The sequence below is a fragment of the Cherax quadricarinatus genome, chromosome 60 (assembly GCF_038502225.1).
Source record: "Cherax quadricarinatus isolate ZL_2023a chromosome 60, ASM3850222v1, whole genome shotgun sequence".
Lineage (NCBI taxonomy): Eukaryota > Metazoa > Arthropoda > Malacostraca > Decapoda > Parastacidae > Cherax > Cherax quadricarinatus.
This window is the reverse complement of record NC_091351.1, coordinates 17475862-17496958: the sequence shown is the minus strand read 5'-3', so window position 1 is coordinate 17496958 and position 21097 is coordinate 17475862. Positions and strand designations below refer to the sequence as shown.

The 21097-nt window shown below is 40.5% G+C and overlaps 1 protein-coding gene across 4 annotated transcripts in view; it reads left to right on the top strand.

Annotated features, from left to right (window-relative positions):
• LOC128694411 (OTU domain-containing protein 3) overlaps window positions 1–21097 on the top strand; it is a 255633-nt gene that overhangs the window by 54557 nt on the left and 179979 nt on the right. For all 4 annotated transcript variants that reach the window (XM_070097989.1, XM_070097990.1, XM_053784517.2 and 1 more), the window contains one exon: window positions 18687–18841. In XM_070097989.1, coding sequence (XP_069954090.1) covers window positions 18687–18841 — 155 coding nt within the window. The remainder of the gene's footprint in view (window positions 1–18686; window positions 18842–21097) is intronic.

Sequence of the window (21097 nt, the reverse complement as noted above, 5' to 3'; positions counted from 1 at the left end):
GGCCACAGGTGGCCGAGGAAATATCAAAAAACCTCTATAATAACCCATGTGCAATATTTGTGCAACACCCTTTCAGAATGTCTTATAATCTATGCCCTAAGTAAAGAGAAACAATTCTGGCGGGCTGGCTGCCTGGCTGGCTGACTGGCTGATTGGCTGGCTGGCTAGCTGGCTAGCCAGCTGCATGGCAGCCAGCTGTGTGGCTGGCCAGCTGCTGGCAGCCTAGCTCTATCTCCATTTGTCTGTCTGTATCTCTGTCTATCTCTCTTTCTCTTTGTCTCTCTATCTGTCTCTCTGTCTGTCTCTATTTCTGTCTCTGTCTATCCCTGTCTATCTCTATCTCTGTCTCACAGGTACACACAAATACAAGTATACATATTGTAAATTACCTAGGATAACCCAAAAAATCCAGACAAAGTGCTATACTCTGCTTGAAGATGTGAGTAAACGTGATGACGCAGTCTTGTGGTTCTCTCTGAGACAGATTGCTAGACTGATAGACAGATAGACAGAGAGCTTGACAGACAAATAGACAGATATGTTTGTGTACCAGCGAAAACAAAGCTTATCAAGTGTTATCAGTGCACCCTTGCGAGTGCTCATCAAACGTCAGCTCTTATCAAATGTTATCTCATCATGTCACTGTCAGGGGTGAACTTTGTTTTTCATGCTTCAAGAGAACTTATTATTTTATTATTATTATGTCTTCTCCTCCTCCCCCTCCTCCTCCCCCTCCCCATCCTCCCCATCCTCCCCCTCCTCCCCCTCCTCCCCATCCTCCCCATCCTCCCCCTCCTCCCCATCCTCCCTCTCCTCCCCATCCTCCCCCTCCTCCCCATCCTCCCCCTCCTCCCCATCCTCCCCCTCACTTCCCATCCTCCCCCTCCTCCCCATCCTCCCCCTCCTCCCCCTCCTCCCCATCCTCCCCCTCCTCCCCATCCTCCCTCTCCCCCTCCTTCCCCTCCTCCCCTCCTCCTCCTACCCCTCCTCCCCCTCCCCCCTTCCTCCCCTCCTCCTCCTCCTCCCCCTCCTCCCCCCTCCCCCCTCCCCCTCCTCCCCTTCTCCCCTCCTCCCCTTCTCCCCTCCTCCTCCTCCTCCTCCTCCTCCCCCCCCTCCTCCTCCTCCCCCCCTCCTCCTCCTCCTCCCCTCCTCCTCCCCCTCCTCCCCCTCCTCCCCCTCCTCCCCTCCTCCCCTCCTCCTCCCCTCCTCCTCCCCTCCTCCTCCCCTCCTCCTCCCCTCCTCCTCCTCCTCCCCTCGGGAGGAGGAGGAGTGCTCCATGTTGCCGCCAGGTGATCTCCAAGTGCCAACTTTGTGGCCTCATATCTCGGTAAATACTAACCCTAAATTTTTTTTTTTAACCCATAACACTTAGAAAAATGTGCTTTCTTTTCAATTAAAAAAATTCTTTTATTTTTCAAAATATTCAGAGAACTGGGGTAGTGAACGTATATATACATTTGGACTGTTTACTGGTTAATATTATTTTATATAATTTTTATGTTCTGATAATTACAATTTATTGTAGTCCTTGTCATTTCATAACCAATCTTTGTTATGACACTAGTATTATGTACTGAAATTGTCACAAACACATTGATAGGTGGGCATTTACTCCTGCCTTGGTCATTTACTATTGTCTAGGAATATATACAAAGTATTTATAGGTCCCAGCAATGTTTAGGATACATGGGAGTATAGAAGAAGAAGAAGAAGAAGGAAGGAGGAGGAGGAGGAGGAAGAAGGAAGAAGTTCCCTTGAAGCAATGTGTAAGACAGATGTCAGTGACAAGCATTTGGGAGGGCAGTGATAAGATAAGTGATAACATTTGATGGGTGCCAGGGAGGGTGCAGAGATAAGATGAGATAGTGCAGATAAGGGATGATATTTGATGGGTGCCAGGAGGGTGCAGAGATAAGGGTGACATTTGATGAGCTGTATCCCTGTTTCTGATTATCTGTCTCTCTGTTGTCTCTGTCTGCTTGTCTCTCTCTCTCTCTCTCTCTCTCTCTGCTTGTCTCTCTCTCTCTGCTTGTCTCTCTGTCTCTCTCTGAGAGAGAGCTACTGTGAACCAATAGGTATTCTTATGCATTATATCTACAAGCACAGTATAGCACTACAGATTTTTTAGGTTATCCTAGGTAATTTACACTATATATAATTGTATTTGTGTGTACCTGTGAGACAAAAAAATAGAGACAGACACAGAGATAGAGATACAGACAGAGATAGAGACAGACAGACCCTAAACTTGTGGTTAACGTCACTTTCCTCTTAAAAGAGGAGTGTTAATATGACATTACATCAGTGAATCCTTGGTGTTTGCTGCACTGTTTGCTCTAGCTGGTGCTCAGTTTAACTGGCACTCCCACAAGGTACTAAGTGGTCCCAGATTTTTTTTAATATAGTGCACACCAAGTGTTAAGACCCATTCTATGCTGACCAGGCATCTCAGGCCAATCATGCAAAATTTGGAGGCAGGAAAAATAAAACATATATATGTTTAGGGCGCTAGTGGTAAGAACGTATATATACGTTTGGTCCGTTTAGGAGTTAAGTGTTGTTTAGATAAGGGAGCATGATTTTTTATTTTATTTTGTCGTGTATACAGTGTATGTAAAATCTGTATTTGTTTAATTTTATGCTAAAATATATTTTTAATGTATTAGTGAAGACCCCCAAATTTAACCCTTTCAGGGTCCAAAGACCAAATTTCAAAGTGCGCACCAGTGTCCAAAAATTTTCAAAAAATAATTGTTATTTTTTCTTATGAAATGGTAGAGAATATTTTTCTGAAGGTAATAAAACAAAAAGTATGAAATTGATGGAAAATTGATGAAATTATGCTCTCACGAATTTTGATGTGTCAGCGATATTTACGCATCGGCGATTTTGCCGACTTTGACTCCCATTTTAGGCCAATTATGTTCTTCCAGTCAACGAAATTCTTAGCTATTTCACTAGTATTACTTCTATTCTATTGATTGAGCACAAGAAATCGCCAAGTCAACTGTTTCAACTACAAAATAAAGTGATCGGAAATTGGTAATTTGACCAATTTAATGCAAAGTTCAAAATATTCTAATTTCAAAATAGAGTCCAGAATAAACAATGCAGGCATTCCTGGCACTAAACTAACATTTCCTCTGTTCATTAGTTACGTTTTCAGGCTTTACAAATGAATTCCATTTTGATTTTTTATTCATATAATGAATTTTTATTCAAACCAAAAAATAGAAGATTTACTGTTATGCAATACTGTAATAATTGGATAAATAATATCACCACATTTGTGAACGTATATTAGACCCACCAGCTGGCGTGTATTAGACGTGTGGGATCATTTATACACTCTTAAACGTGGGCAAAAATTTAACATTTCTGCTATTTTGAGCTCAGTTTCAACCCATTTCCATTACTAAAACCAATCAAAATCATCTCTATTTCTGTAATATATCTTCCATTCTATCAAATGAGACCAAGAAATCGCAAATACAACTACAGTGGACCCCCGAGTTTCGTGATTAAGCCGTTCCAGAGAGCCTGCCGAAGGTTGAAATTCACAAAACTCGAAACCATTTTCCCCATAAGAAATAATGGAAATAAAATTAATCCGTTCCAGACACCCAAAAATATTAAAATAAATTTTTTTTTTTCAAATTAAATAAAGATTTACATAATGAAAACAACCAGAAATCAAGTACATGCATTTAAAATAAATAATAATAACTTTACACTTACCTTTACTGAAGACTTCCGCGTGGATGGAAGACGGGAGGAGGGGATAGGAGGAAGGTGTACATTATTTTTTGGAAGGAGAATCTCCTTCCATTAGGACTTCAGGTATGAAGTCCATATCTGGGGTTACTTCCCTTCTTTTAATGCCACTGGGACCAGCTTGAGAGTCACTGGACCCCTGTTGCACAAAATATCTGTCCAGAGAGGTCTTTTTCTGGCATTTCTTTAAGATTTCCCTGAAGTGGGACACAATACTGTCATTGTACATGTTGCCAATACGGCCTGCAACAACTTTGTTAGGGTGAAGTTCATCCATAAATGTTTGCATTTTAGTCCACTTTTCACAAATGTCCTTAATCTTTGAAGAAGGCACCTTCTTCCATCTCTCTTCCTCCTCCTCTGCAGCAGTTTCCTGAGCTGTGATCTGTTGCTGTTGCAGATGAAGCTCTTGCAGCTCTTCAGTGGTTAGCTCTTCCCTGTGGTCCTCCACCAACTCTTCCACATCCTCACCACTCACCTCCAACCCCAGGGACATCCCCAATGCCACAATAGTTTCCACAACTGGCATAGGTTCCTTAGGGTCAGCCACAAACCCTTCAAAATCCCTCTCTTGTACACAATCTGGCCACAGATTTCTCCAAGCAGAGTTCAAAGTCCTGGAAGTCACTCCCTCCCAAGACTTACCTATAAGGTTTATGCAATGGAGGATATTCAAGTGATCTTTCCAGAACTCTCTTAGGGTCAATTCAGTGTCTGAGGTCACTTCAAAGCACTTTTCAATCACTGCTTTTGTGTAGTTTTTTGAAGTTAGAAATGACCTGCAGGTCCATGGGCTGGAGGAGAGGAGTTGTATTAGGAGGCAAGAACTTCACCATGATGAAACTAAACTCCTCCACTATTTGCTCTTCCAAGTCTGGAGGATGAGCAGGAGCATTGTCTATTACCAGGAGGCACTTGAGTGGCAATTTATTTTCCAGGAGGTATTTCTTCACACTGGGGCCAAACACTTCATTAAACCAGTCTAGGAAAATTCCCCTTGTAACCCATGCCTTACTGTTAGCCTTCCATTCACACACAAATTACTCTTGGCGACACTGTATTTCTTGAACACGCTGGGATTTTCAGAGTGATACACCAGTAAAGGCTTCACTTTAAAATCCCCACTAGCATTACTACAAAACATGAGAGTAAGCCTGTCTTTCGTAGGCTTGTGTCCTGGGAGTGCTGCTTCCTCCTGCGTGATGTAGGTCCTCTTTGTCATTTTCTTCCAGAAGAGGCCTGTTTCGTCACAATTAAACACTTGCTGGGGTTTATTCTACAGTGTCTATGCACTCCTTAAACTCCAGTACAAACCTCTCAGCTGCTTTTTTGTCAGAACTGGCAGCCTCACCATGCCTTATCACACTGTGAATGCCACTACGCTTCTTAAATCTCTCAAACCAACCTTTGCTGGCCTTAAAATCACAAGCATCACCACTTGTTGCAGGCATGTTCTTTACGAGATCATCATGCAACTGCCTTGCCTTTTCACATATTATTGACTGCGTAACACTATCTCCTGCTAACTGTTTTTCGGTAATTCACACCAACAATAAACTCTCCACTTCTTCGAGGATTTGTGATCTCCTTTTTGTCAGCATATCCACCCCTTTTGCAACAACAGCACACTTTATTTCCTTTCCTTTCGCCACGATCGAAGTGATGGTTGAATGGGGCTTGCCATACATCCTGGCAAGCTCTGTAACACGCACTCCACTCTCATATTTTTCAATGATTTCCTTCTTGAATTCCATCGTGTTCCTCACTTTCTTTAACAAAGGGCTTGCACTAGCTTTCCTTGGGCTCATGGTGACTTATTTAGCAGCTGTAATCACAAAAAACAATGGCTTATTACGTATGAAACCGCAGGGTGATGGTCACGTGTTGGTAAACAGTGGCACACTGAGCGTGAATGGCGTGGGAGACTGGCTTTGTGTGCGCGGTGACAGGTGGACGGGTACCGGATGGTCGCCGAAACACGAGTTTTTTCACGAAACTCGAGGCCAAATTTTTCAAAAAAAAAAATCGCCGAAGGTCGAATTTCACGAAAATCGAGGCTGCTGAAACTCGAGGGTCCACTGTATAAAAAAATAGGAAAAAACACTGCAAAGTTGCTGTTTTAATAAAAAATTACAGTCTCAGTTTTTTCTCTCATTATGCACTGTGTGCTGCAGGACTTGTTTTATGTGGTGCACACATACCACGTAGATGTATTCTCTCATATCTAGGCCCAAATTTACTGCTCACAGCTTATCAGAGTGAGCTGAGCTCATGGTGTAGTGCCGTGGGGGTTCATAGGAAATATTAAGATTGGAGATAAACACACTTGTTGGATGGTAACACTATATTGCAGAGTGTGAGAAGGGAGAGCCCAAACTGCCCTGTTGCCTGTTGTAGTCCTATGTGTGGACTGAGGCCGAGGTAGCGTGTCCCACGCACTCATGCCGCATGACATATGTAACTTAGAACTAATGGATGGTATCGTAATGGGTGTTAACGTAATGAGTTTTAATGTAATGCATTACAAATTATAAGAAAAAATCATGGTATAATAAAGGATGGAATTGATCGATCGATCTGTATTCATGCGCTCTACGGATTCTGAGGAAGAATAAATAAATATTTACAAAGGTGAAAATAATTAACAGCAAAGGCAAATCTGATGCGCACAGATCAGTACTGCTAATCTCAGAATTCGGAGGGGACGTGAACACAAAAATTTTTTTTCTGAAAACTGATCAGGTGATAACAAAACACACAGTTGACTACTTCATTCATCTTGGACATCTAATTATACAGACTATGTACATTTAAACCCAACTCTGCGAGGGTAAGATTTACATTTGCAGAATGGTTATCATCTTTTGGAGGATTGAATTCTTTTGCAATGATTAACACATTCCTTGACTGAGGGCGATCTGAACAAGTGTCTACAAAAGATGCTTGTGGGTTTCTCATTACTTGTCGAGTACGCAAAGAATAGCGACATTTGGGTTGATTATCTGACTGAGTATTAGAGGTAGAGGGTACAGAGTCAAGAGGATTGTCAGCATCTGTCACATTAGTCTGGGTAGAATTATCATCCTCGACATCACATACTAATTTCATATGATCTAAGTGCAATTCTTTATACTGACCAGCACTAATTTCTCTAGCCTTATACTTATTGCCATTGATATGTTCATCTACTCGATAAGGGCCAACAAACCTTTGATCGAGCTTAGGCATTGTGGATGTTTTGTTGAAATTAGTCAGCATTACTCTCGAACCTACTTTAACTTTTGTCAGCTTAGTATGGCTATTAGTTACTCTAGTAAATTCTGCTGTTGATTTATGAAGTGTTTCACGGATTCTTCTAAAAACACTTTCAGCTATGCTGGTACGAGTTGCTATTTGTTCATCAGGGTTGTAATTTGGCTTCGGCGTGGAATATAACAACAGCAGGGCAAGATCCAGTATCAACGAGGTCAAAAGCTCAGTGCCCCAAGGCACTGTCCTGGCACCTCTGCTGTTCCTCATCCTCATAGCAGACATAGACAAAAACACCCGGCACACTTTTGTATCATCATTTGCAGATGACACTAAAATAAGCATGAAAGTCAATATGGTAGAGGACACTGAAAAAGTACAGGAAGACATAAACAGGGTTTTCCAGTGGGCAGTGGAAAACAACATGACATTCAGTGGTGATAAGTTCCAGCTGCTTAGGTATAGAAAGAATGAAGAACTCAAAAGGAGCACTATATTCAAAACTCAAGAGGGTCACCAAATAGAATGTAAGGAACACGTAAAAGACCTAGGAATAATTATGTCAGCGGACCTTTCTTTTAAAGACCATAACAAGACAAAGATCACGACAGCCAGGAAGATGACTGGGTGGGTAATGAGAACTTTCAAAACAAGGGAAACAATGCCAATGGTGACACTCTTCAAATTGCTAGTGCTCCCTCACTTAGAATATTGCTCAGTGTTGACGGCCCTGTTCAGGGCAGGAGAAATATCGGAGCTGGAACAAATACAGAGATCCTTTACGGCTCACATTGAGTCAGTAAAGCACCTAAACTACTGGGAACGCCTGCAAGTCTTGAACATGTACTCATTTGAGCGGAGGAGTGAGAGGTACATGATAATATATACCTGGAAGGTGCTCGAGGGCTTGGTCCCAAATCTGCACACTGCCATAACAACATACTGGAGTGAGAGATATGGGAGGAAGTGTAAAATAAACCCAGTGAGGAGCAGGGGTGCGGTGGGGACAATAAGGGAACACTATATCAACATCCGGGGTCCCAGACTTTTCAACATCTTACCAAAATATATCAGAAACACTGCTGGAACAAGTGTTGAAGCCTTCAAGAGGAAACTAGACAAATATCTTCACCAGGTGCCAGATCAACCAGGCTGTGATGGATATGTGGGGCAGCGGGCCTCCAGCAGCAACAGTCTGGTTGACCAGGCAAGCACCAGATGAGCCTGGCCCATGGCTGGGCTCAGAGAGTAGATATACTCTCGAAATTCTTCAAAGGTATATCATAGGGTAAACGCTTGTCTACACCGTACAATACATAATGTGGAGTGTCACCTTTGGAAGCATTGTAAGCAGAATTTGTGGCACATTGAACATCTGGTATAACTTCATCCCAGGTTTCACTATTGGGGTTGATAGTGGCTCTCAGAACATCTAGTACTTTTTTATTTGTACGTTCTACCGAACCATTACTCGCAGGATGATGGGGAACAATGGTTGACTTAAGAGATTTTGTTCAAGGTTCACAAATTTTCAAGAATCTTATTACAGAATTCACCTCCATTATCTGTTACTAAGGACTTAGGGGTGGTATGCCTGCAGATAATGCGTTCTTTAAACGCTTTAGCTACTGTCTCGGCAGTCTTATCTGCAATAGGAACTAACTCACAACATCTGGTGAAATGGTCTACCATAACACAGATGTTTGTTGCCTTGGAGGGAACATTTAAAATTGGTTAACAAATCTAGCACAACTCTTTCCCACAGTTCGCTAGTAGTTGGATACACCTGGATTGGATTAGGACCATTGACATTTCTTTTATGCTCCATTCAGACACTACATTTCTTAACATACTCGGAAATGTCAGTTGCCATATGTGGCCAAAAGTATTTCATTCTGGCTTGTTTCACAGAATGATCCACACCAGGGTGTGCAACGCCTGGTGCATCATGAACTAGCTGTAGAGCTACATTCACTAGTGACTGCAGAATTACTAATTGGTATACGTACTCTTCTGCTTGGAGTACCCAACTCGGCTGTTCGATACAGTAATTCTTGACTCATGACAAAGTCACTAATGGGTACTGGTGGCTTCACAGTCAGAATAAGGTCTTCCTGGAGCAGGAATCGAATCACACCAGATCACATGGGATTAGTTCTTTCTTACTGGAGGAGTGAACAAACTCGGTGGAGTGGATGACTCTCTCTCTGGTTGAAAAAATTAACGCTGTAACACGCAATATGAGCAAGGGAGAACGGATCTACTATCTCTCACTGCAAGCACAGGGGAAAAGAAATGAACGCGGTCAACAATACTGATATTCAATCTTGAGTCGCACACAGTGACACGAGGTATCAACTATAAAGAAACTACACTTACAAACGTTAACAACATGTGAAGGTTACTCGAGAAATAACTTTTTACAATGCACGAATTACTGTCAGTGAGGATGGCATCACCATCTGGAACGGGAAGAACAACAACAACACTCAAGTGAGTACACTAGCCACAGAAATGTCTTTCTGTAACGGCTTGTGACATCAGCAAGAGATGGCATAACTCGTTGCAAGTAAAGTTCTCAAAGCATCCCCTGGGAAGGAACGAATACTTGAACAAGTCGCCATCGCAGAGATAGTAGTCTCAGCACCCAGGGTTGTCTGAGGTTCCTCTGAAACCCAAGGTAACTGTACACTATCCTGCATGCACGATATTGTGGCTGGAATCCAGACATGAGTGACAGTATTACTAGTGCCTGACCGCTCGGCTACGTTAATAAGTAATTCACGGATCTATAGGAACTTAATCTGAACTTCACATTTCGCAGGACTTTAACAAATCTCAGATACAAGCTGTGAGAACAAACACATTGCTCAAAGGCTAGGTATTGTCTTTCAGTCAGTAAGGGAATATTGGTACTGTGGACTGATTCATATTGACTGTGACTGGCATGATACACTAAGTAAGCAAACAAAAGTGACTGGGACATCTTCTCAGGGAACTTACTCAAGGACATAAAGGCAAGAAAAATAGAGAGAATGACACAATAAGCTTAAATGGGAAGAATATACTTAACTATTCTGCATAAGTAAAGAAAAATTGACAAGTCACACTGTAAGCAAGGAAAACTCACATGAAAAAAAAAATTACTCGACTGGATAAGCAACACTTTGAAAATCAAGAGAAATTGTACTTTACTCAAATCAAATTTACTCAGATTTACTTTAAACTGAATTAATGGCACAGTAAGTTGTCTTTACTTTCAATTCAATAAAGGAATTCAACAAAAAATGATAAATCAAGCAAAAATGATAAAATAGAATCAATAAATCTTGTGCACAATTAAAACAAACTGGGAAAGCAATTCTATCTAAAAGTAAAATAAAATGACACACAAAGAATAAAATATTATGCACAAAACAAGAAATATAAAACTGAAATTACAAAATATTGCACTGAAATAAACTGTAGCAATACTGCAAATAACAAATACTAATCAAAAAGTACTGCACAACACAACACTACATAAAAATTTCTGAAAGAAAAAATTTAATGGCAGCACAATGTTTACACAAGAATTATTGCAAAATGAGCCAATATTGCAATAATAAAAAAAATTACACACACAAGAAAATGTAGTTTACAAGAGCAACAAAAAAAAAAATAATGTATTATCAAGGAATGAACTGATTGAACACTTTAACACTTAATTGTAGCTTAAGCAAACACTTACTGGACAAGCAAAAGAATGATTTACTTGAAAAAGAAGGCAAAAATTGCACTAAGAGTGAATTTGTTCAATGAAATAAGAAAAATAATAAAGGCAAAAAAAACACAAAACAAAGAAAGGTTAACACTCACAATAAGGCAGGAACACAACACATCAATATATGTACAATACTATGAGAATTTTCTTGCAATGAAGCTTGGGGTGTGAAAAATTGGAAAATAATCGTCTTGCTTCAACAAAATACAGCAGGGCCCCGCTTTACGGCGTTTCACTTTACGGCGTTCTGCTAATACGGTCATTTCAAATTATGACCAAAACTCGCTATACGGCTCCCCCACCTGACTTTCTAATACGGTCACCGCGCCCCACTCTGTTTGTTTACGTTCTCCGTGAGCTCAGTAAGCACTAAGTCTCACCATTTTGTCTGGAAACTCCAAAATTTCAAATGTTTTTAAAAGTTATTTCATATTTTATATATACTCTGATAATTATACTTATGTATACCTGTACTTAAATAAACTTACATACTGTGCTGGCATGCAGGTACACATTAAAATCAGTAAGAGTGTCTTATGTCTCCAGACGTCATATTAGTAATGATAATAATAATCATCGAGTCTCATTTAAATGTCGTATATTACGTTAAATACACATTTTCATTAATCCATCTATGATATTTTTTCAAAATTATATAATAAACACGATACATAACATAAAAAGATGATTACACCCACTATAGGTAGTAGGTTGGTAGACAGCAACCACCCAGGGAAGTACTACCGTCCTGCCAGATGACTGTGAAACAAAAACCTGTAACTGTTTTGCATGATGGTAGGATTGCTGGTTTCTTTTTCTGTCTCATAAACATGCTAGATAACAGGGATATCTTGCTACTCCTACTTACACTTTGGTCACACTTCACAGACACCCACATGCATATATATATACATACATCTAGGTTTTTCTCCTTTTTCTAAATAGCTCTTGTTCTTCTTTATTTCTTCTATTGTCCATGGGGAAGTGGAAAAGAATCTTTCCTCCGTAAGCCATGCGTGTCGTATGAGGCGACTAAAATGCCGGGAGCAATGGGCTAGTAACCCCTTCTCCTGTAGACATTTACTAAAAAAGAGAAGAAGAAAAACTTTATAAAACTGGGATGCTTAAATGTGCGTGGATGTAGTGCGGATGACAAGAAACAGATGATTGCTGATGTTATGAATGAAAAGAAGTTGGATGTCCTGGCCCTAAGCGAAACAAAGCTGAAGGGGGTAGGAGAGTTTCAGTGGGGGGAAATAAATGGGATTAAATCTGGAGTATCTGAGAGAGTTAGAGCAAAGGAAGGGGTAGCAGTAATGTTAAATGATCAGTTATGGAAGGAGAAAAGAGAATATGAATGTGTAAATTCAAGAATTATGTGGATTAAAGTAAAGGTTGGATGCGAGAAGTGGGTCATAATAAGCGTGTATGCACCTGGAGAAGAGAGGAATGCAGAGGAGAGAGAGAGATTTTGGGAGATGTTAAGTGAATGTATAGGAGCCTTGAACCAAGTGAGAGAGTAATTTTGGTAGGGGACCTGAATGCTAAAGTAAGAGAAACTTTTAGTGAGGGTGTGGTAGGTAAGTTTGGGGTGCCAGGTGTAAATGATAATGGGAGCCCTTTGATTGAACTTTGTATAGAAAGGGGTTTAGTTATAGGAAATACATATTTTAAGAAAAAGAGGATAAATAAGTATACAAGATATGATGTAGGGCAAAATGACAGTAGTTTGTTGGATTATGTATTGGTAGATAAAAGACTGTTGAGTAGACTTCAGGATGTACATGTTTATAGAGGGGCCACAGATATATCAGATCACTTTCTAGTTGTAGCTACACTGAGAGTAAAAGGTAGATGGGATACAAGGAGAATAGAAGCATCAGGGAAGAGAGAGGTGAAGGTTTATTAACTAAAAGAGGAGGCAGTTAGGGTAAGATATAAACAGCTATTGGAGGATAGATGGGCTAATGAGAGCATAGGCAATGGGGTCGAAGAGGTATGGGGTAAGTTTAAAAATGTAGTGTTAGAGTGTTCAGCAGAAGTTTGTGGTTACAGGAAAGTGGGTGCAGGAGGGAAGAGGAGTGATTGGTGGAATGATGATGTAAAGAGAGTAGTAAGGGAGAAAAAGTTAGCATATGAGAAGTTTTTACAAAGTAGAAGTGATGCAAGGAGGGAAGAGTATATGGAGAAAAAGAGAGAGGTTAAGAGAGTGGTGAAGCAGTGTAAAAAGAGAGCAAATGAGAGAGTGGGTGAGATGTTAACAACAAATTTTGTTGAAAATAAGAAAAAGTTTTGGAGTGAGATTAACAAGTTAAGAAAGCCTAGAGAACAAATGGATTTGTCAGTTAAAAATAGGAGAGGAGAGTTATTAAATGGAGAGTTAGAGGTATTGGGAAGATGGAGGGAATATTTTGAGGAATTGTTAAATGTTGATGAAGATAGGGAAGCTGTGATTTCGTGTATAGGGCAAGGAGGAATAACATCTTGTAGGAGTGAGGAAGAGCCAGTTGTGAGTGTGGGGGAAGTTCGTGAGGCAGTAGGTAAAATGAAAGGGGGTAAGGCAGCCGGGATTGATGGGATAAAGATAGAAATGTTAAAAGCAGGTGGGGATATAGTTTTGGAGTGGTTGGTGCAATTATTTAATAAATGTATGGAAGAGGGTAAGGTACCTAGGGATTGGCAGAGAGCATGCATAGTTCCTTTGTATAAAGGCAAAGGGGATAAAAGAGAGTGCAAAAATTATAGGGGGATAAGTCTGTTGAGTATACCTGGTAAAGTGTATGGTAGAGTTATAATTGAAAGAATTAAGAGTAAGACGGAGAATAGGATAGCAGATGAACAAGGAGGCTTTAGGAAAGGTAGGGGGTGTGTGGACCAGGTGTTTACAGTGAAACATATAAGTGAACAGTATTTAGATAAGGCTAAAGAGGTCTTTGTGGCATTTATGGATTGGGAAAAGGCGTATGACAGGGTGGATAGGGGGGCAGTGTGGCAGATGTTGCAAGTGTATGGTGTAGGAGGTAGGTTACTGAAAGCAGTGAAGAGTTTTTACGAGGATAGTGAGGCTCAAGTTAGAGTATGTAGGAAAGAGGGAAATTTTTTCCCAGTAAAAGTAGGCCTTAGACAAGGATGTGTGATGTCACCGTGTTTGTTTAATATATTTATAGATGGGGTTGTAAGAGAAGTAAATGCGAGAGTCTTGGCAAGAGGCGTGGAGTTAAAAGATAAAGAATCACACACAAAGTGGGAGTTGTCACAGCTGCTCTTTGCTGATGACACTGTGCTCTTGGGAGATTCTGAAGAGAAGTTGCAGAGATTGGTGGATGAATTTGGTAGGGTGTGCAAAAGAAGAAAATTAAAGGTGAATACAGGAAAGAGTAAGGTTATGAGGATAACAAAAAGATTAGGTGATGAAAGATTGGATATCAGATTGGAGGGAGAGAGTATGGAGGAGGTGAACGTATTCAGATATTTGGGAGTGGACGTGTCAGCGGATGGGTCTATGAAAGATGAGGTGAATCATAGAATTGATGAGGGAAAAAGAGTGAGTGGTGCACTTAGGAGTCTGTGGAGACAAAGAACTTTGTCCTTGGAGGCAAAGAGGGGAATGTACGAGAGTATAGTTTTACCAATGCTCTTATATGGGTGTGAAGCGTGGGTGATGAATGTTGCAGCGAGGAGAAGGCTGGAGGCAGTGGAGATGTCATGTCTGAGGGCAATGTGTGGTGTGAATATAATGCAGAGAATTCGTAGTTTGGAAGTTAGGAGGAGGTGCGGGATTACCAAAACTGTTGTCCAGAGGGCTGAGGAAGGGTTGTTGAGGTGGTTCGGACATGTAGAGAGAATGGAGCGAAACAGAATGATTTCAAGAGTGTATCAGTCTGTAGTGGAAGGAAGGCGGAGTAGGGGTCGGCCTAGGAAAGGTTGGAGGGAGGAGGTAAAGGAGGTTTTGTGTGTGAGGGGCTTGGACTTCCAGCAGGCATGCATGAGCGTGTTTGATAGGAGTGAATGGAGACAAATGGTTTTTAATACTTGACGTGCTGTTGGAGTGTGAGCAAAGTAACATTTATGAAGGGATTCAGGGAAACCGGCAGGCCGGACTTGAGTCCTCAGATGGGAAGTACAGTGCCTGCACTCTGAAGGAGGGGTGTTAATGTTGCAGTTTAAAAACTGTAGTGTAAAGCACCCTTCTGGCAAGACAGTGATGGAGTGAATGATGGTGAAAGTTTTTCTTTTTCGGGCCACCCTGCCTTGGTGGGAATCGGCCAGTGTGATAATAATAATAAAAAATAACTACACCCCACAATAGAATAAACATAAATATGAGATGTGGTAGCAGACGACTTGCACAAGTGACGCCATATTAGAAATGATAATAATAATAATAATAATAATCACCGAGTCTCATTAAATGTTGTATATTACGTTAATATACACATTTTCATTAATCCATCCATGATATTTTTTTCAAAATTATATGATAAACACGATACATAACATAAAAAGATGATAAATACACCCCACAATAGAATAAATAAACATAAATATGAGATGTGGTAGCCAGATAACTTGTACAAGTGACGGCAAGAATAACATTTTCTCTAATCTAACATAAGAGAAAATGTGTTACTGGGGGTAACTGTAGAAAATTATTCCTTTCGTATGTATGTAAGTAAGTTTATTCAGGTATACACAAATACAGTTACATAGATTATCATACATAACAACATATGTATAGAGAACCTAGGATAACCCAAAAAAGTCAAAGTGACTTATTTCCATTGCCTTTACTCAGAGCATCATTTCTTCTCAAAATGATGTTACATGAGAATGGGAGTGTTCTTCTTTATTTATTCTACCGTATCAATGTAGAGACAACCTGTACACAATGTAACTTGTACACAAACCAGACGTGTACACTTTGTTTACAAAACTTACCTTCGCCTGGTTTGTTTACATAACTCTGCGCCTGTCCTCTCTCATGCACTCATTCTTTCTCTCTCTCATTTATTCGTTTTATCTCATTTACTTACTCCTGACCCTACATTAAGACTACAAATATTTTAAGGTAAGTAATGAGTGAACTGTATATACATTTTATCGCTCTGGGATGCTTAAATATCATAGAATTGTATGTGTGGGTGGGGTGGCCTGGTAAGGTAGCCTGGCTGACTACCATACATACCACACTTGATCTCTTACAATAAATACTACTTGTCTCACCCTAGATTAAGATTATAAATATTTTAAGGTAAGTAATGAGTGCACTATGTGTGTATTGTACTTTTTTATTGTTTTTTGATGCCTGGTTCTATTGCTAACTTAATATATGTTAGTGTAAACTTGTTATCTAGTGTTTGTATGTATTTGTAAGTGGAAAAAAAGGGTGTTCCACTTTACGGCGGTTTCCGCTTTATGGCGGTAGCCTGGAACCTAACCAGCCGTATAAGTGGGGCCCTACTGTAATGGCACTATTGTCTGTGGAGATAAGACAAGTTAGACGCTGGCTAAATAAAAAGAATTAACACAAGAATGTTCAACACATAGAAAAAAAATGGCAAATGAATGAAAACAAAAACAGCAAAAATACACAAATGCTGGGAGAAAAAAAAAAAACTGAGACAACAATGAGTTGTGATGCAGAATATAATTAACAAGTTACTGAATTACTTCACTGTATAAATTACTAGGCAAGGAACACAATACTGTAAACACAAGATAATTGTGAAGTGTAAACACAAGGTTATACTGCTTTTATATTGCACACAACAAGGAAAAACATTAAAGTACTTACTTCAAGTATATAAAAAAATGAACACAACACAACAGATATAAAAGAAAGCACGAAAATTAACACTGAAGAAAGAGGAAAAAAAATATTGCAAACAGGATATAATGAGCACTGAGTCTAATCAAGAGTCACTGAAAAGAAATGTCACTCAGGAATCACTGCAAAATTGTCTCAACACTCGCAAATGTCTCTATAAAAATAATTATCACTGTAACGACGTTGGTGTAGAATTGAGAGAGATGGTGGTGCAGAAAGGTAGAAATTGGAGTCTTGTGACTGGCGGCGTTCGCTACTACCCTCAACACGTTGACGCCTCGATAAATTTGTGCTTAAATCGATGATGGACTCGCACACTAGGCTTTTACGTAGGCGCACAGGGTCGAAGGAACACACTTGTCTCTTGACCCCCTATGTGGTCCGTAAAATATGGTGCTAGAACCCGTGATAAGGGTAAAAATTACAGTGGTAGTGGTGGTGGTGCGAGTTCTTGAGGCAGCCACGCTGAGACACCGTGTGGTGACTGAGCCTATGGGATGAATGGCGTAAACCACTCTGGGGACACCCGCACTAGGCACGAAAATATTCTAAGCCGGGCTGGCTTAAAAGCAAACCCACAAAATACCACAACACCACATGGATGGTAAAACACTCAGAACATCTAGAACTGGAAGCACAAAGCGATGGAGAAGACTGTACCCATGTGGCTTGCTTGAGTACTGGGTTAAATCACCTGGGTTAGTTGCTGACTGGCTTGGCTTAAACTTTCACACAGACTGGCTTGAGAACTTATAACGATGAGCACAGCAGGGGTGTAAAGCTGGCTTAGCAGGCAAAGCTGGAATGGTGTAGAGCTGGGCTGGACTCATCCCCCACAGACTGGCTTGGTGGCTTGGCTTACTTTGCAAACCCGGGTTGACCCTCGGAAGTAATGCAAATAAGCAAATAAAACACTAATACACACAGACTGACCAGTAAGTAGGAAGCAATAGGCTGGTGAACGCTTGATTGAGGTAGCTGGCTTGGGATTTTTGAGCATCCCCCGTCTCGGCAGGCCTAGCGTCCAGAAAAATGGCGACCAGTTCAGTAGAAATTTATCTTCAGAAATCGCTGTAATCATCAGAATTACAGGCCCTCCACTGTCACCATTTGTCGTGGGGGTTCGTAAGAGATACGAAGGTTGGAGATACACACTTGTTGGATGGTAACACTATATTGCAGAGTGTGAGAAGGGAAAGCCCAAACTGCCCTGTTGCCTGTTGTAGACCTATGCGTGGACTGAGGCCGATGTAGCGCGTCCCACGCACTCATGCCGCATCACGTGACGTCATACAAAGTAGTCACTAGGCCTTGTAAAGGGGTCGTGTATGTAAAACATATGGATGGTACTAACTATGATACTCAGATAAGCTATACAACACATGTAAGGGATCAGCAACTATGCTGACAGTAGATCTAAGATATGGACCCTCAACGTATAGCCGTAGATCTACAGCATGGACCCTCAAAGTGTTAAAAGTAATCAGTCCTTGTAAGCAAACATAGTTTTTGGACATGACTCAAGACTGTGAAACTAAAATATGAACGTTGGTTTTTACTGCAGTGCTTTCTTAGTCTTGGTGGTGGTTTCTGTTTTCTCCTCACTAGTCCAAGCATAGTCTTACATTTGAACATTGTAATTATTGGTGCTGATGCATCTTACAATTTGTTAAATTTGGATAATTGATTTTAACTTAACCTAAATAACATGTATGAAAAAATTGTCTTAAATTCTTGTAGTGCAAAACTATCATCATTAATGTTACAGCTGTAACATTAATGACGTGTTAATGCAGCCTTTTTACATATGAGAAGTTTTCTAGTGATCATTCTTTATCTCTATCTGCTAATATGACCATCACTGTTCCTATTATATCCTTTTCATAAATTCATAAATGTTAACATTTAATAAGATTTTTAACAATCTCAGATGATGCCTTTGTATACCATTTTTAAGGAAATGTTGTATGAGTTTAACCCAGCCCTCTTTAATGTCTTGTGTTATATTTTAGTCTGGTTAACTGACCTGAAAACTATTGAATCACTAATGTACATATTGCTTCTTGCTAACAGATGGCTCGTAAGCGTGAGGAAAGGGCCTTAAGAAATGCTCAGCGTGCTGCAAGAAAAGCTCGTGCCACCCAGGGTGGACAAGATCCAAGTTTTGTTTCGTTAAAGCAGCAGTTAGAGGCTATGGGGCTCAAACTCAAAGAAATCGCTGGTGATGGGTAAGCATTAATAGTTTCTGTATTGTAGCAAAATATTTTAGCACAGTCTCGGTTATCCTAACTTCATGTTGTGATTTTTGTATTTATTACAGAACAAGGGTTACTTCCCTATATCCCTTTGAATACCACTAAGTATTTTTATTGTAAAAGCATAATTTTACATGTTTGTGTTTGAAGAAGAGGTGTACAGCGGAACTTCAGTTTTCGCACGCTCCAGTCATCCGACGTTTCGGTTTTGGGACCTATTTTTGTGCGAAATTTTGTCCCGGATATTGGACCTTGACCCAGTAATCAGACATATAAGCGTCCACCTGGGCCGCTCATATGTTCATGATTTGCTCTTGGGCACATTAACTCTCTTGTTTTACGTTAATATAGACATTTTAATTAATCCATCTATGATATTTTCTTCAAAATTATATATGAAACACGTTACATAGCATATAGCATATAAACATAGCATATAAACAGTGCGAATGGCGAGTTGGGTGGAGAGTAAACGTTACATTTTCTCTGATTCAATGTTAGAAAAAACTGTGAAACTGGTGTCTAGCCCAGTCACCACCCTTTACACGCATTTGTTTACAATTCTCGGCATGAATTATTCATTACTTCTCCCTTTGTTTATGATGGCATCTAAAGGTAGTTGTTAGAAACGATTAAACTTGGTGAACAGGGTATGTTGATGCTAATAATATTGCTCGGTGCCGCATTAAATATCGTGTAGGTGTCTGTAGCCCAGGCTGCCTACTGGCTAGCTAATCCTACTGGCTACCTACCTCTACTGGCTACCTACATCTACCGGCTACTTAGTAAGTTTATTCAGGTATACACAAATACACGTAGTTACATAGAGGGGAAATAAGTGGGAAATGAGCGTGTGCAACCATAAAGTGATATACATGTACTTCCTTGTAAACCAACATAAAAGGAATATCAGTGAGCACCAAATAGAAAAATATGGATTACAGTGTCATATGGAGAGTGCCGGTTAGAACAACAGTTACTCTGGAAATAAGCCTGACCAGCACTAGCGAACTATTGCCAGATGTCGACACAAGTGGAAATAAATAAACAGATATTGAACTATCTATAAGTAATATGGCGAGTGACAAATACATGTATGTATATATATGTGTAGTGACATAGTGAAATAAATTGTAGATACGAGTAATCTAAATTATCCCCAGTATAGCGTAAAATATATGGTGTAGCATATGGGAATATTTACAAGCAACTGGCACTAGCGAACTATTGCCGGAGGTCCAGAGAAGTGGAAATAATGGAGGAATATTTACTACAGTCAAAAGTAATAAAACGAGTGATGGTAGCATTGAGGTGCAGGGAATCACAGTATACATAAATTAAGCATACAATCGAGGAAAAGGCATAAATCTACTGTGTGACGTGTTTTTACCCATTACCTCTCCTAAGTTTACTGCTATAGAAGTGCAGAGGAAAGTTACCATAGGCCTAGTGCCGTGTGAACAATATAACCATCCCAGTGTAGTGCAGTGAAAAGAAAAGTGTATCTTGAACAAATACATTGTATATCCTTGAGATAACCAGTGTACAACACAGTGACAAAATACCAGTGATAAAATAAAAGGAAATAAAATAAAAAACTATTGTGGAGTGTGGCAGTGGTGGGTCAGTCTCCTTGTCCTGGTGTTGACATGTGACAAGTGATACACCAAGGTACGAGTTACCACATATAACAAATAGACAAAAAGGATATAAATAAGCAATGATATAGTAAACTGAACTTATGGATAAGAGTTAATCATTTTAATCCCGAGTGTAGTGTAAACCTATGGTATAATTATATGGGAACAAGTTGAAAGTGCCACCCGCACCCCACCTCCAAGCCCTCGCCTCGTGCCCCCACCCCATCCCTCGCCTAGTGCCCCCACCCCATCCCCCGCCTCATGCCCCCACCCCATTCCCCGGATCCTACCCCACCCATCCAACAATCCCACCCACGGCCTCCCCTCCTCGCACCCTCACCTTCTTTCCACAGACCCCTATCTCCCAGCTTACAACCCTACTGCACAGGCCCCTCCTCCTATTGTCCCTACCCTCTCCCCAAGGATACTCACCACCCAGCCCATCCCACCTACCAGCCACCCCACCACCAGCCGCACATAATAAATACACCATCTACCACATACACCTGTTTTAAAAGTAATCATGGCCAGGAATAAAGGCTGTTGCATATGTGAAAAAATCTTTGGGAGAAACATGAAGGGTATTGAT